The sequence below is a fragment of the Portunus trituberculatus genome, chromosome 40, assembly GCF_017591435.1.
Source record: "Portunus trituberculatus isolate SZX2019 chromosome 40, ASM1759143v1, whole genome shotgun sequence".
Lineage (NCBI taxonomy): Eukaryota > Metazoa > Arthropoda > Malacostraca > Decapoda > Portunidae > Portunus > Portunus trituberculatus.
In genome coordinates this window covers 16,801,242-16,818,741 of record NC_059294.1, presented here as the reverse complement: position 1 = coordinate 16,818,741, position 17,500 = coordinate 16,801,242, and the positions used below count along the sequence as shown (strand labels likewise).

General features: G+C 39.0%; 1 protein-coding gene across 2 annotated transcripts in view; it reads right to left on the bottom strand.

Moving 5' to 3' along the window:
• The window catches only part of LOC123515954 (arrestin homolog), a 161,667-nt gene that overhangs the window by 61,394 nt on the left and 82,773 nt on the right, over positions 1-17,500 (bottom strand). For both annotated transcript variants that reach the window (XM_045274889.1, XM_045274891.1), the window contains exons 3-4: positions 3,466-3,573; positions 1,631-1,778 (exon numbers count right to left, since the gene is read on the bottom strand). In XM_045274889.1, the coding sequence (XP_045130824.1) occupies positions 1,631-1,778; positions 3,466-3,573 (256 nt within the window). The remainder of the gene's footprint in view (positions 1-1,630; positions 1,779-3,465; positions 3,574-17,500) is intronic.

Here is a 17,500-nt window from a genome sequence, read left to right as displayed (position 1 = left end):
TACCAAGAGTTTCTGCACACACAAACCAAAAACAACCAGACGGGCAAGAAAAAGAGACACATTTGAACCTTTTTTGTCTTCTTTAACGTTTGGCGAGACACATTTTTCTTCCAAAAACAGAATACTCACCTTGTAGAATGAATAATTGAATAAAAAAATAGGAACTTTTTTCAACCTTAATGAAAATCATGTCCCATAAAATAAATAAATGATAATGGAAACCTTTTCTTTCCACATAAAATACTCTTTCCATGGAATAGATGAATAAGAGGAAGCTTTTCTTCCTTTTATTCATGTCACAAAACTGTTCTGCATACACATTTTCGGCATCACAGAGACCTAAAGATGGATAGTGACCATCTTGATGAGTTATTTTTGTCCTAGAGGTATACCATGTTCAAATTATGGCAAGACCTTAAGGATACGGTAATAAAAGCACTGCAACATCCTCAGGCTATTTCGGTTTCGGCCGCAAATTTTTTTTTTTTTTCTCTCCTAAAGAAAACCGAGCAAAATTGCTGCACACTTTCTTCGTGAAAAATTAACTTCTTCAAAGGGGAGGTGAAATGTGTGTTTAGGTTTAGTGTTGTATTAAAGTCTCTAAAAATGTAAGAGCTTGGTACACCAGGCTACCATATTTTGCTCTATATAATGATAAGTAACTCATATAAACTCAAGCAACAATAAAGAAATACCATGGTAAAATAACAACAGAAAACATTGGAAAGGGTAAAAGCATGGGAAATCTATAGTAGATACATCGTAATAAGACCGTTTATCGACGACTACTCTATACCACGAGACGATGCCTGACACTCTCCCAAATTAAACCAGCCGGCGAACACTGAAAACCAGTTTGGGTCCTCTGCTATTGGGAGTTTGGGAGGAATACAACAACAACGTTGTGGTTTCTGCATTATAGAGACACGATATGTTGCGGCGGCTCAAATCCCTCGGTGTCGCTCTTGAGCCAACTTCCATTTTCAAGATGTTCACCTTGCCATCACCCCCAGCTTGGTTTCCCTGTCTCACCGCCACCCACCTCATATGTCACGAGAGTATCCAAAATAAGAACATCATGATCAGTCTCACCTCCACTTGCACCACCTATGACGCCGCCCTTGTCACCTTGCGCCTCACCATCCTTGCTGATCACTACGCCGCCAGCCTTAGGTAGTTTAGTTCCAAATTGCTCAGTAACCCTCGCCACCGCGATCTTCTTACACTTACACCCCGATGCCCCTACGCGCCTCTAATAAGCTGCTGGGTCCCTATCAGAGCTTCAAACGTACGCTATAAGTACAGTCCCATCCCCACTCTAGTCAGGCTGATAAACAACCATTAACTTCACTCAATCTTGTATATCACTATAACCAATATTGTTGCTTTTTACGATGTTTTAATTAATCCGTGTTTATTTTCTACTTTAATTACACCTCTGATGTGCTTTTTTTTTTTTTGACAAATTCAATGTTTTTTTTTCTGCCTTTAATGTACAGTATATTTTCAACCGTTGGCTGCCCATATTGCTGCATTATAAGCTTCGTTGATTATTATCATTATTATTATTATTATTATTATTATTATTACCATCATCATTTTTATTACACACACTCACGGCCATACTCACCCACAAAGATGCGCAGGTCATAGTTAGTCCCGATGGGTGCCCCAGCGTAGGAGCGTGCGGGCAGCAGTGTGACAGAGGGAGGAGCCAGAGAAGACACGTTGAATGAGAAGGGCACGGCTCCCGCGCCCAGCCTCTTCACCAACGTGTCCTGTGTGGTGATGACGTGCAAGGTAACGCAAAGACACATAAAAATGTAAGAAAATAATGGAAGTTTCTAGTACCCATCAGTCCTATACGTGGCAGTCTCTATATGATAGTAATTCACCTGTTTCCACCTAACATCATCATTCATAAATTTCTCAAACCGAAGAATATAAGACCATATGAACGTAAGAAAATAAAGGAAGCTGCAAGAAGCCAACAGACCCTCACGTGGCACATGCATGAAGACTATTATTTCACCTATCATTGTTATTCATGAATTTGTCTAATCTTTTTAAAGCTTCCTAATGACTCAGCGCATCCTTTTTACTGATTTATAGTTCCATTCATCTATTACTCTGTTTGAGACAAAGCTTTCTTTTTTAATCAAATTCTATTACTGTTGAACCCATTATTTCCTGTTCCATTCAGCTTTGTAGATGATTTTATTATACTGTTGAACTGCATGATGATCGCGTTTTGCTGGTTTCGTGACCTAAAATCTTTTAGTCTAGTCCATATTTACTAGAAAGAGCATGGAACAGTTTGATCGTATATACACTTGGCAAATCTTTAATTAAACGTTGAAAAGAACAACTTCTTACGCTGCATTATGACTAATAATTTGCATTTGTGTTTTAAAACTCTCCAAACAAATTTACTTTGGCTAAAAAAAAACGTGCGAAAAACTCTCTTATCAAACACTTGGCTTATGCTGGAGCAAACACTAGAAGTAATTGATTACATCGTACTGCAATTTTCACTCTGCTTTTTATTGCCAGGCTTCTTAAATATACAGAGTGGAGATTGGCAGTACCATGTTCAAAGACTGACAGTTTAATTAAATGGATTAGTGCATCAGTCTTATAATCCCTTTCACATTTGGTTATCTTTCCATTGACAGGGAAATTGAATGGCTGATTTGCTGTTTATTGATTTTTTTTCGGACATTACAAAAAGAGACCAATAGGGCATTCCGGAATCACATAAACAAACTTAATCTCAAAACGCCATTTGTAGTTGGGTACCTCACTCTCGGCGACAGGAAACTCAACTGACCATAAAAGTGCGTCTCTAATTCTTCAAGTTTCTTTATTTTTATCTTTCTTTATTTTTTTTATTTATTTATTTATTTTATTTATTTATTTTTATTTATTTTTTATTTATTTATTTATTTATTTTTTTTTTTTGCTGCATAAACAGCCAATAAGATGAGACACTTGGCGGTTGTCATATCACAACAAATTAATAAGAAAAATAAATGTCTTCTCGATTACGACGTTCTTTACTATGTTTATTTATTTATTTTTTTACCGGTAGTCCCCTTCAATAACGTAAAAATACAAAAACAGATTGTCCAGTCACCCAGGTACATTCAAGTTGCCTTACTATTGTTCATTCTTACCTGAGGATATGTCTCCTCGTTTGAGATATCGTTTAATTATGTTTTTATCTTTTTTCTTTTCCAGTTGTCATGTACAATAAGATACCATAATAAGTAACAGGCAATCAAATCACTCAAAATACATTGAAAGTTACCTATTTTGATTACTTATCTTCAGAAAAATAACAAGTGTTCCTTCTTAACCACCTATCTTTTTATACCGCAGATTTCTTTAGAATAACCAATGGAATAGTAACTGACAGACTACATACTCATTCTCAGCACAAATAGACGTGTTTTGACTTCTTACCTGCAGGGGCGAGAGGTTCTTATCATCTTGGCTGAATTCTTCATCGAGCTGCGGCCAAAGCTGCTGCGCCTGAAGACATGCCTCGTTACAGAACCTGAGGCCCATGACCTGAGGGAAGAAGTGGGACGGCGTTAGCAGACAGGCAAGGGAAGAGGGGCAACAAGATAAATAGTGGAGGGGAAACGAGGGCACAATGTAGATAAGAACGGATAGCAGAGGGGAAAGACGTGAGCGAAAAAGAGGGGAAGATATGATAGAAACTTAAGTGGAGACGAGGGAGTGATAAGAAGGCAAAATATGAGAGAAATTAGCGGAGAAATGAGGGGACAGGAAGAGGGGAGATACGAGGACACGGTCGCTAGATAAAAGGGAGCAATGAGATATGAGATAGAGGAGTGCAGACGATAACCAGATGAAAAGGGTACGAGAAGGGAGACTCGAGGCACGATTGTCAGAAAGAAACATCATTAAGGAAAGGCACAGGCCAACCAAGAGACCCGCTAAGCTTGTTACCGACACTGAGGGACGCGGAGGTAGTCTCCGTAAAACCTGCTAAACAGGATTACCACTCGATCGTGTTGACGTGATTGCTGGCACGAAGGGAACTCACCATTGCACGTCTGACTCCTTCAGCTGCAGACTGACGGCAACTGTTAATCTTCAGAGTGTTAAGGATTGGCATTACGTCGAATAATATAGCGTGGCGTGCAGGGCAAGGATTTATAGAGTATAGTGGTGTACCTTTCTTTATTTTTGTTTAGTAATATCGTATAGAGTATTTAGAGGAATATACTGCTGCTAGGAAAAGAGTGATGAAGTAAATGGTTTTTTTAATGCATCTTTATTTGTATCTTTATTTGCTCATTTACCTCGTGTAGAGAGATACTCAAGAATATATATTGCTGGTAGGAAAAAGAACAATTGAGTATAACAAAACTTTTATTGTATTTAGCTTTATTTTTGTTCAGTAACATTGTGAAGAATTATTCAAATTAAATAGTTGTCACACAAGTGTTAAGGGTTACGTTTTATTTCGTTTTGATAAGTATAATGCAAATAGCTATATCTACCCTCAGTCACACACTATAAAGTTATTCAAATTAACTGAGTGCAATACAAACATAAAATCTTAAGTCTCAATCATTATTAATTTATATCAAGTCTGTGTTTGTGTATCGAAGGTTTCAAGTCTAAGTCTTTCAGGACGTGCAAGTGCAAATCCCATAAAGAATTCCTTTTCCTGAACCAACATTCGCTAGACGGCTTTGCGATACGTTTATGCAGCACGTGGGTTACATTCCGATGACGTGGAAAGGGTATGAGTGCTTTCGCTTCGCCTGAACCAGGATGGTTCGGCTCTCTTTAGGACCACCACATTCCTGCTGGCCTCGAAATCAGTGTTTTGTGAGAAATTCTATTGCAGACAGATCACATCAGAGGGAGAAATTGATTTAGCTGCAGGGAAAAAAGGGGGATTATGACGATAAAAGAAAATAAACAAATAAACAGTGACTGGGCTGAAGGTCAAGTAAATAGAAACATTGCATCATTAACACTTCCATGAATATCGCTCTATATTTAGCTACATAACGTCAGCAGGGGCATAACACTGTAATCAAGCCGGAAACATTAAACACACACAAAAACAAAAATCCGTCCAACTTCTCCCCTAGCTTACGTAACGGAGCAACTTGATATTCGACCGCATGCAGTCAGCTGAGACAATTAGGAACTATTTTTATTGCGTGTGCTTGTCTGTATTTAGCAGGCGCCGCAGAGGGCCAGACGAGGGAGCAGCGAGACCGAGGTCACGGCCACAGGAACCCTCAGACGTTCGTTCTTTTACATGTTCCTACCTTGACCTTTACGTGGAAGACCAGGGGAAGAAGGCGGGGAGGAGGGGAGGAGGGGAGAAGGGGAGTAAGACGGCAGAGGGAGGCGAGACGGCGGGAAGGAAGGAGGAGGTGGTAGTTATGGTGGTGGTGGAGATAGTGGTGGAGGAGGGAAGGAGAAGGTGGAGGGAAGGGATGGTGGAGGGAAGGGATAGTGGAAAGAGGAGGTGGAAGAGGAGAGAGGAAGGAGGAGGTGAAGGAAGGAGGAACAAAAAAGGTGGAAGATTGACGTAAAAACTAAGAGACGGGACAGAAGGAAAAGAAATGGAGAAGGAAGTGAGACGGAGGGGCGGAAGAATGGAGCAGAGAGTGGTAAAAAGCAGCAGGTAAAAGAAAAGAAAAATAAGAGGAAGATGGAAGTGGAGAAAGGAAGGAAAGGAAAAGAGAGAAAACGCAAAGCTGAAGGAAAAAAGAACAGAACCAGAAAAAAAGACGGAAAGAAATGAGAGAGCAGGAGGAATAAAAGGAAGGATGGAGAGAAGGGCTAAATAAGAGAGGTAGCCAATAGGAAATCACAGAGAAGAGAGGGAGGATTAGGTAAAACGTGCCTGAAACCTTGTAAACTTACACACACACACACACACACACACACACACACACACATGCAAGGACCTCTACTCGTCGCTACAAACCTTCCCCGTCATTAGAAACATCAACATCTCGACACAAACAGACTCATTCCTAGAAGTTAGTTACCGATCATTACGTAAACCGGGACAATACCAAAGTTAACTCGAAAACTTGAGGAAGGGACCGGATATTTTGGGGATTACACACTGATGGAAGTTCGTTTGATTTCAGCAGCGCCTCCCATCACACCTGTCCCCCCATCAACACTTCTAATCGATTCTGCTAGGTGAGGGGGAGAGGGGCAGGAACACAAAGGCAAGGGAGGTGTAAGAGAGAGACTTGGAGGGTGTGGCAGGAAGGAGAGACGAGGGAAGGACAGTGAATATGAAAGTGAGAGTGTAGGGAGGTGAAGGATAGTAAATGTAGTGACCAAGAATGAAGGGAAAAGTTTTTTAGAGGATGTGGTAGAAAATATATTTGAGATTTTAAATAAGAGAGTAAGTATCAATAGCTGGCCGCAGTTAGATAAAAAAAATATTGGAAGATTTTATATATATATATATATATATATATATATATATATATATATATATATATATATATATATATATATATATATATAGATAGATAGATAGATAGATAGATAGATAGATAGATAGATAGATAGATAGATAGATAGATAGATAGATAGATAGATAGATAGATAGATAGATAGATAGATAGATAGATAGATAGATAGATAGATAGATAGATAGATAGATAGATAGATAGATAGATAGATAGATAGATAGATAGATAGATAGATAGATAGATAGATAGATAGATAGATAGATAGATATAGATATATATATATATATATATATATATATATATATATAGAGAGAGAGAGAGAGAGAGAGAGAGAGAGAGAGAGAGAGAGAGAGAGAGAGAGAGAGAGAGAGAGAGAGAGAGAGAGAGAGAGAGAGAGAGAGAGAGAGAGAGAGAGAGAGAGAGAGAGAGAGAGAGAGAGAGAGAGAGAGAGAGAGAGAGAGAGAGAGAGAGAGAGAGAGGAGTGAATTAGTTAATACATAATTATAGATGAATATTGCGTCATATTTATCTATGTATTTATTCAAATACTTAATCATCGATTCAGAGTTAAAAATAGATAAGAGGATTTTTACATACGAGAAAAAACATCCAGGAAAAATTTAAATACATATTCATAACAAAATTCATTTACTTCAAAAATTGTGGCACTTGAATAAAGAAATAAGCGAATAAAAACAAAAGAATGAAATGATGTAATAAACTGCGTGTGTTGACGTCACTTGAAAATATTAACAAAGTTCATAAAAGAAGGAGTAGCAATGATGATGTAAAAGAAAAAATACGAACATTAATGGTAAGTAGACCCTCATTAAGGAACAAGTTTGCTGATGAGGAGAGCAAACAAACTAATATTGAGAGAGAGAGAGAGAGAGAGAGAGAGAGAGAGAGAGAGAGAGAGAGAGAGAGAGAGAGAGAGAGAGAGAGAGAGAGAGAGAGAGAGAGAGAGAGAGAGAGAGAGAGAGAGAGAGAGAGAGAGAGAGAGAACTATGCAGTGCTTTCGGGCGACAAAAAAAGAAATACTTGTCAACATTCAAACAACTTTTATGAAGTTTTAAGTTAAGATAAAAAATGCAAATATTCCACTGGAGGTCATAACGTGACTAGAGAGAGAGAGAGAGAGAGAGAGAGAGAGAGAGAGAGAGAGAGAGAGAGAGAGAGAGAGAGAGAGCCGCTGTGGTACAGTGGAACCATGCATGCTTTGGGGTCCGAGGGGTCTCCCAGCGCACGGGTTCGAATCTTGTCCACGGTCCGGGTGTAGGTTGGGCTTCCTCACTCGGGGCAACAGTTTCCTAGCGGGTGGGCTTTGAAATAGGAAGTACCCCAAAAAGTATCTCCTTTAGCCCATAAATTCCTGTGAAAAGCCCACATGGTATAAATGAGAGAGAGAGAGAGAGAGAGAGAGAGAGAGAGAGAGAGAGAGAGAGAGAGAGAGAGAGAGAGACTGTGTGTATTGTGTGGGGAGGAGGCAGTATAGGATGGATAGAAGAGAGTTAGAGAATCAGAGTGTAGACATACAGACAATCTTACATGCTAATAATATAAAAATCAAAGACAAAAAAAAAAAAAAAAACATCAGAAACTCGAAATAAAGAAAGAAAAATAGATACAAAAGATAAAATGAAGACAATTACACATATTAAGATTCATACTGACACACACACACACACACACACACACACACACACACACACACACACACACACACACACATACACACATTTCATTAGGCGTCACAACTGTTTATAGGTCATATGATAACGCGCTACATCTCCAACTGAGCAACTAGGTATAGCAAGGATTCGAACGCGAGCCGCCTTAACCAACTACGCCATCCAGCCGCACACACACACACACACACACACACACACACACACAGATGATATCTAGCCACTAGGTGCGGCGAACAATGGTAAGGCACCCTCAGATCCTTACCTCCTGATTATGTGACGAAGAACAGTCCCGAGAAACGAAGACAATAAAGGAAGATTGACAAAAAGAATAAAAAGAAAGAAATGCCGGATATTAAAGAAAAAGAAAATAAGGAAATAGAAAGAAATAAGAAAATAAAGAACAAAAATGTCAAAACAAAAGGAGTTATTCGAGTAATGTAATTCAAATAAATAGGGTAACATGAATAAAATTTAGTGAAAGGAAAAAAAAACATTGATAAAATATACAGTGAGAATGGAAAAGTCCACATCGAAACAATGAAAGTAATAAAACAGTGATAAGAAGAAATTAGAGGAATATGAAAAAAAATGAAGTTGAAAGAGGAAAATATAATTAGAATAAAGTGGGAGTAGAAATGTGAATAACAAGCAATAAAATAATAAAACCACATGATAAACAGAAATAAAGAAGAATGAAGGCAAACATGAAAAGTTAAATTTAAACAAAAGCATAACGAAATTGAAGAAACAAATAAAAATCAAAAAAGTTGAGGGAAAATTTTGAATAAGAAAGGAGGGAGAAAATTAAATCACACATGGTCAATAGTAGGGAAAAAAAAGAGTAACAAAACAGTGATTTATGAGAAATACATACATGAAGAATGAAAGAAAAAATATGATTAATAGTGTACAGGAAGACGAAACAAAATGAAATTGTAAGTTGAGAAAAAAAATAAAACATAAAGGATGAGAGAGAGAGAGAGAGAGAGAGAGAGAGAGAGAGAGAGAGAGAGAGAGAGAGAGAGAGAGAGAGAGAGAGAGAGAGAGAGAGAGAGAGAGAGAGAGAGAGATGGCGTCATGCAGTCCCCAGGTATCATGCAAGAGACATCAGCAGCAGTGAAAAGAAAGAAAAATGAACAGCAAAAATGAGAAAAATATTCGACAAAGCAAGATCAAATTTATAAAGAACTAAAAATGATATATTTTCAACTTGAAAATAACAAAAAAAAAATCATTTTTTTGCAGAGAGAGAGAGTCGATAGCATGACAAGGAAATAAAATCATCAACATACAGTGACCAAGAATGGCTATGACGTCAATGAGACCTTGACGTCAACGCAAGGGCACGCACATACGCACGCACGCGCGCACACACACACACACACACACACACACACACACACACACACACACACACACACAAAATGATGACGAATAATTCCTGCCGCCATCGCCACTCCACTCAAAACTTTTAGACACAGAAAAATGACCACATTCTTTTCTTCTCATTTTCGATATTATCTTTTGGACGTGAATAAGAAATTTACTTCATTGAGAGGGGAACTATTCAAACCATTGTTTTAAGTGGAAGGGAGTAAAATTAAGCACTTTACCAAGTCTTCACTAAGACAGGTATTCGAAGGAAAAAATATAAACATTAACTCTAATGTACTAGTGTTCCCGCTTGCAAGTGATACCATTGCGAGACCTTTTTTTTTTTTTCTATTTAATGTTTAAATTTTTTAAACGTTCCAGTGCTCTATTTCGATTTCTTTTTACTGGTTCTGGTTTAAGTGACTATCGCTGTCAGTAGGTGTCTACTACCTCCTCCACAGAAGGAGGTAGTAGATACCTACCAAAACGATAATTTACTCGCAGCGAGGTCTAATAGCATGAGTTCAGAGGGTGCTGTGAACCTTCCATTAAAGCTAGTTGTGATCTCTCTGAAAGTTTACCTTTGTGTCTCACAACTCAAGGGGGTAATCACAGCCTGCCCTCCAAGGCAACTCTCTTTCTTCACACAAAACTACATGCACTTACTACACACACACACCAACCTTCACTTAAAACTCAAAATTCAAAATGGTGACTCCAAATCCAGCGTCGGACTCCCCTTCTGGGGAGGGGACCACAAATGTCCCCAGGTCTGACTGCTCTCTCAGTATCGATCATAAATGTCTTGACACCTCCCTCGACTTTTTCTTCATTAACTTCTGCAACATTCGTGGTCTTAGATCTAATTTTCAATCTGTAGAACACCGAGGTAACACACGGTCACAAAGTGATGACAAGAGGCGTAAACTCACAGGTATGAAAAAGAGATGAGCAAGTGGACAGCCAAAATCATGTAAAATAATTTATAAGTGATACAAAATTTGCATTTTGTGTTTGAAATACAGCTGTAAGCTTAAAGTTGTATTTAAACATCCACCTGGTACTATATAAATTCTCGTGTTTGTCTCGTATAACTGAGCGGTACAATGACACGGTTGTATGGATTTAGATATCGCTTTTACGCATTGAATTAAACACAGTTAGCTTGCTTCACAGTGATCTTTATGGATTCATGTTGGCTAGGAGCTGAGATTTCGAGGTTTGAAATTTAAGGTCCGTTCTCCGGCTTTGGGTACGTTACTGCAGCGCGGCGATTTTCGTGTCAAATCCAGATCTACTGTTATCTGTGCTATAGTAAATTCTTCGACTATCTAACTTCCAAAGTGGAGCACATTCGACCCTCTATCCTTGGAGATTTCAATGTTCACAACCAGCTTTGGCTTCCCTCTCCCTTCACTGACCCTCCTTGTGAACTAGCTTTCAACTTTGCTATCCTCCATGACCTAGAGCAACTGGTGCAACACCCTACTCGTATTCCTGACCGTCTTGGACATACGCCCAACATTCTTGATCTCTTCCTCACCTCTAACCCTTCTGCTTATGCTGTCACCCTTTCATCTCCGTTGGGATCCTCCGATCACAATCTCACTTCTGTATCTTGTTCTATTTCTCCAATCTCTCCTCGGGATCCCCAAAGCGAAGGTGCCTCTGGCGTTTTGCCTCTGCCAGTTGGGGGACCTGAGGAGGTATTATGCTGATTTTCCTGGAATGATTATTGCTTCCGTGTCAGAGACCCATCTCTTTGTGCTGAACGCATAACAGAGGTGTTAGTGTCTGGCATGGAGGCGTACATTCCTCATTCTTTTCTCAACCTAAACCTTCTAAACCTTGGTTTAACTCAGCCTGTTCTCGTGCTATACATGATAGAGAGGTTGCCCACAAAAGGTACTTGAGCCTTCCATCTCCTGAATCTCATGCACTTTATATCTCTGCCGGAATCATGCCAAGTCTGTTCTTCAACTTGCCAAACACTCTTTCATAAATAGAAAATGTCAAAATCTTTCAAACTCAAACTCCCTCGTGACTTCTGGCATCTAGCCAAAAACATCTCAAATAACTTCACTTCTTCATCTTTCCTCCTTTATTTCATCCTGATGGCACCACTGCCATCTCTTCTGTCTCTAAAGCTAAACTCTTCTCTCAAACCTTTGCTCACAACTCCACCTTGGACGATTCTGGGCTTGTCCTCCCTCTCCTCCTCCTCCTGACTATTTCATGTCTACAATTAAAATTCTTATAATGATGTTTTCCATGCCCTTGCTGGCCTAAACCCTCGGAAGGCTTATGGACCTGATGGGGTCCCTCCTATTGTTCTCAAAAACTGTGCTTCTGTGCTTGCACCTTGCCTGGCCAAACTCTTCCAACTTTGTCTATCGACTTCTACCTTTCCTTCCTGCTGGAAGTTTGCCTACATTCAGCCTGTTCCTAAAAAGGGTGACCGTTCTAACCCTCAAACTACCGTCCTATAGCTTTAATCTCTTGCTTGTCTAAAGTTTTTAATCTATCCTGAATAGGAAGATTCTCAAACATCTGTCACTTCACAATCTGTCTGATCGCCAGTATGGCTTCCGTCAAGGTCGCTCTACTGGTGATCTTCTGGCTTTCCTTACTGAGTCTTGGTCATCCTCTTTTAGAGATTTCGGTGAAACTTTTGCTGTTGCGTTAGACATATCAAAAGCTTTTGATAGAGTCTGGCATAAAGCTTTGATTTCAAAACTGCCCTCCTACGGTTTCTACCCTTCTCTCTGCAACTTTATCTCAAGTTTCCTTTCCGACCGTTCTATTGCTGCTGTGGTAGACGGCTACTGTTCTTCTAAATCTATTAATAGTGGTGTTCCTCAGGTTTCTGTCTTGTCAACCACTCTCTTTCTATTATTCATTAATGACCTTCTTAACCAAACTTCTTGCCCTATTCACTCCTACGCTGATGATACTGCCCTACGTCTTTCCACGTCCTTTCATAGTCGACAAACCCTTCAGGAAGTCAACAGATCACACAGGGACGCCACAGAACGCCTTGCTTTTTTTATCTTTTTTAAGATTTCTGATTGGGGCAGAAAAAAATGCCTCAAAACTCAATTTCTCCATCTATCAACTCGACACAATAATTAGGTTGATATTTTAACAACGACTAATCATATCAATTTTGTTTCAAAATAATCCTTATCACAGAACAAATATCTTAAGAACCTATCTGATGATTTCTGCGGCGAGAAAATAATACGTCTAACAACCCTACCAAAAATATATGTGATTCTTGAACACAGCTTTGAGAGAGAAAAATACGTTGAAAACCACATGAATGATTTAATTTGATTTTGGAATTGACCCTATGATAAAAAAAAATACTTTAAGGAATCCAGAAAAATCACTGGAGTGGTGTTTAGAATAGTGATTTTGAGAGGATATCTATATAAAATTACGTCTAGCCTATCCAGACACGCATCATCCTACTTCTAGTATACAAGTTTCCCTGAACACCACACAAACTTGCAGTCGTCTTTTTCTAAAACCTCTCTCCTTCCCTTCATTTCTAAAACGTGAATGTGGGAAGGGTCGACGAAGGCAGACACTCCACTTTCAGCCTTTTCCATTCGCTTGCCTCCGAGTCTCCCATAAGCCTGTCAAACTAGCAGCTGCATCCTTCAGGGGGATCTCGTCCACTGCATACACACTCCCTCGTGGCTTGTTTCCTTAACTTCCCTAATCCACTTACTTTTGCAGAAAATTGCATGCTTTCCTTCCCCATGCAGGAGAGAGAGAGAGAGAGAGAGAGAGAGAGAGAGAGAGAGAGAAAATAACATATCTTTCAACGCCATAGTAAAGAATGACACTATATCGAATAGCGATCAATTTATTATTTCAGAACATTTATTCAAACAAGTTAATGAAAACTGCATGAAGAGACACAGAAGGAATACGTAATTTCGCTTCTTGGCGCTCCAGAAAGACGCATTGGTATAGTTTGCTTGAGTTCCCCTCGGTATTTTCAAACTTTTGAGGAACGATCCAGTCCACTCAGCCGTGTCCAGCGTTCGCTAGTGAAGGGAAATGATAGGATTCGGTGAAATTACTTGATTAACTTAGGGGGAGCACTGCAGGACGATTGGTGACGGCATTTCTAAAGATTTGGTAACGAAGTAGGAACTGCAGACAGCAAAACTTACAAGTAATTTATATAAAAGTTGAAAAAAAAAAAAAATAATAAAAAGTAGAAATCATTTATGTTCGAAACTTCCTTAACGAATAGCGATCAATTTATTATTTCAGAACATTTATTCAAACAAGTTAATGAAAACTGAATGAAGAGACACAGAAGGAATACGTAATTTCGCTTCTTGGCGCTCCAGAAAGACGCATTGGTATAGTTTGCTTGAGTTCCCCTCGGTATTTTCAAACTTTTGAGGAACGATCCAGTCCACTCAGCCGTGTCCAGCGTTCGCTAGTGAAGGGAAATGATAGGATTCGGTGAAATTACTTGATTAACTTAGGGGGAGCACTGCAGGACGATTGGTGATGGCATTTCTAAAGATTTGGTAACGAAGTAGGAACTGCAGACAGCAAAACTTACAAGTAATTTATATAAAATTGAAAAAAAATAATAAAAAGTAGAAATCATTTATGTTCGAAACTTCATTATTACTTGATAACATTCTTGTGTGTCACTGAGTTTTTAACTATATGTTAAATTACGCTTCCGAATTAAGAAAAATTGAGATGGTAAGAAACAGATTTATATACAAATAAAAAAAATAACGACAAATAAAAATGTGAGATATTATTTTTTATCTACTTCACAGTTCTTTTTTTTATTTATTCATTTATTTATTTTCATTAATTTTTACTTCGGCGAGTACAAAACCAGAAGTGCTAAAAGATAACTTAGCATTTAGGTAGAAAATAAAGAAAGAAATAAAGAAAGAAAAATAAAGAAAGAAATGCAGACAGTGAAACTAAGAGAAAAAGTTTTATAAGAAACTCAAAAAGACGGAAAATGAAAACAGTTCAGATGTGAAGCATCCTTTGACATCAGCAAGGATTTTATGAGCCGGATGGAAGCGAAAAAGTGTAATGGAACAGACAGGCGGATCAGCGTGAAGAGCAACTACTGTCCAGCTTTCCGATCTAATTACATCTGATCAAACATCAAAGCAGAATAAATGAGAATCAATGCGGATGATAAGCCAATTATGCTCTGAAATTGCAATACTGAAAACAAGCATGAATTGAGAGAGAGAGAGAGAGAGAGAGAGAGAGAGAGAGAGAGAGAGAGAGAGAGAGAGAGAGAGAGAGAGAGAGAGAGAGAGAGAGAGAGAGAGAGAGAGAGAGAGAGAGAGAGAGAGAGAGAGAGAGAGAGAGAAGTATCGCATCTTTTCTCTCTCTTTCCATCAAACTAAAGGAGGCACTGGAGCTAAGCCAAATTCGAATAAAACTTTTAAACCTTCCGTGAGATTTAAAATATTTATTTGGAAAAGGTAGATACAATATTCGTCCTAGCGAGAGTAATGTTTCTGCTACCTTTTTTTTTTCCACTCATCAAACTGTCTATTCACTTTTCCATCAACCCATCAAGTTATTGCCTCCATTTGTATATTTGAAAGCTACATTTTTATTCTTGAACGCTCAGCAAATATACTAGAATTATACTTTTTTCTGTAAGAGGAGAAAAATAGTCAAGGGCAGGCAACAAAACAATCAAACAAAAAGGCCCACTGAGATCCCAATTCCCGAACAACGTCAAGAGAGTTACAAAGATTCTCTCTCTCTCTCTCTCTCTCTCTCTCTCTCTCTCTCTCTCTCTCTCTCTCTCTCTCTCTCTCTCTCTCTCTCTCTCTCTCTCTCTCTCTCTCTCTCTCTCTCTCTCTCTCTCTCTCTCTCTCTCTCTCTCTCATTGTGTATTAATGCAAATCAATACAAAGAGTACCAGGTATCTCGCTCCTCCAAGTTTATCTTTCGATATGCAATCAGTGTGAAGGCAGAAGAATAATGGCTCAAAAAGGAGGAGGAGGAGGAGGAGGAGGAGGAGGAGGAAGAGGAGAAAGTGAAAGTGGATGTGGATGTCATGAATATGGTGGTGGTGATGGTAGGGGTAAAATAAGGAAAGAATGAAAGAAAAAAAGTAAAAAATATAAATAACTGATGATGGAATACGAAACAGAGGCGAAAAAAAAGAACAGAAAGAATAATGAGACAAGGGGGAAGATAAGAAATGGAGGGATTAGGAAAGAGAAAAGGAAGGAGAAAAATATTACAGGAGACAAAGAGGAAAAAAAAGTAAAAAAGAGAAAGACGGTCATCATGAAAAAAACAATAAATTAACATGACACACAGACAGACGCAATTATATATTTAATAAAACTGAAAGAGAGAGAGAGAGAGAGAGAGAGAGAGAGAGAGAGAGAGAGAGAGAGAGAGAGAGAGAGAGAGAGAGAGAGACACTAACAATCTTGCACATGATTAGAAACAATCTCAGGCTCCATTTCAGACACTACTCCATCACCATCACCATTATCATCACGACCATCACCACCACTTAAACCCATCTCCTTCCTCCTCCTCACTACCACCAACACCACCACCACCACCACCTTCAATAACCATTATCTGCTTAGCAAGTAACTAGTAACCATTTAGTATTGCAACGAAGAAAATATCAGTCCATCATCACCACCATCACCACTACCAACATCACGATTAGCACCATCATCACCACCACCACCATCACCACCATCACTAGAACTCTTAATATTTTTTCTATCAATCAATTAAATAAGTAGAAATCATACTATTTCATTACAAAAATTACTCAATGTCTTTATCATGTGCTTGTGCGTTCGTGAATCAGTTAGTTAGTCGGTCATTTAGTTAAACTACTCCTTAGAAGACTCCTTAGATGCATCAGTCAGTCAGTCAGTTAGTCATTCATTCAGTCAGTCAGCCAGTCAATCAGTTAAGTAAGTCGGTCTTGTAGCGTGAGCGGGATGAGTGTTAATCTAATGTCTTAATAATACATCGCCGCTCCCTTTGTTAGCACCTCCACCAACACGCAACCTTCTAATTAGGGAGGCGCATAATACACAGCGGTTGTCTTTTGTTGTCTTGTTTACTCGTATCTATATACCAGTGTTTACTCTACGTGGTGATTTTATTCTTAGCTTCTTTCCTTTTGTTGTAGATATATTTTTGGTCAAGTTATTACGATGGAAGTGTTGTTGTTGGTGATGGTGGTAGTAACAGTAGTAATGGTGGTGGTAGTACAAAAGTGGCAGTAGTAGTAGTAGTAGTAGTAGTAGTAGTAGTAGTAGTAGTAGTAGTAGAAATAATAGTACCAAGAGCAACAGGAGTTACTAATAGCCTCAAGTAGCAGGAGTAACTTGATCATCAACAAACAAAAGGAGAAGAGAAAATACCACCCAATAAAGGCAGAGGGTCGCATCGAAGTCGAACAACAAGGCACAGAAACACACCGATTGATACGAAGGCGAAGACAATGCAATTTAAGGGGGGAAGAAACAAAGGGAGACAACGCAGCAGAGAGACTAACTAACTAAACTGAATAGGACTGTAGGGACAACTTTATAGTGACTTTGGGACCTTGCCCTGCTCAGCGTTTTAAGAGAGAGGCAATATTGTGTGGCCCTTAAAGGAACGAAGCTGCACCACCACTACCAGATACATACTGGCAAGGACTTCACCTCGTCACATCACACGCCGTCTCTCTTCCTTAATCCTACCCAATTTTGTCCTTTCCTATCTTGTCCTAAGTTAATTTCTCTCATCTCATCTTCTCTCCTCTTTAACTGCCTCACCTTACCTGATCTAATTTCATCTCACTTGTTCTCCCTTTCTCTCTTCTTTCCTTTTCTTTTCTCACCTGGCAGTCTCCCCTCAATCCTCCTTTGTTTGTCTATTCCACTC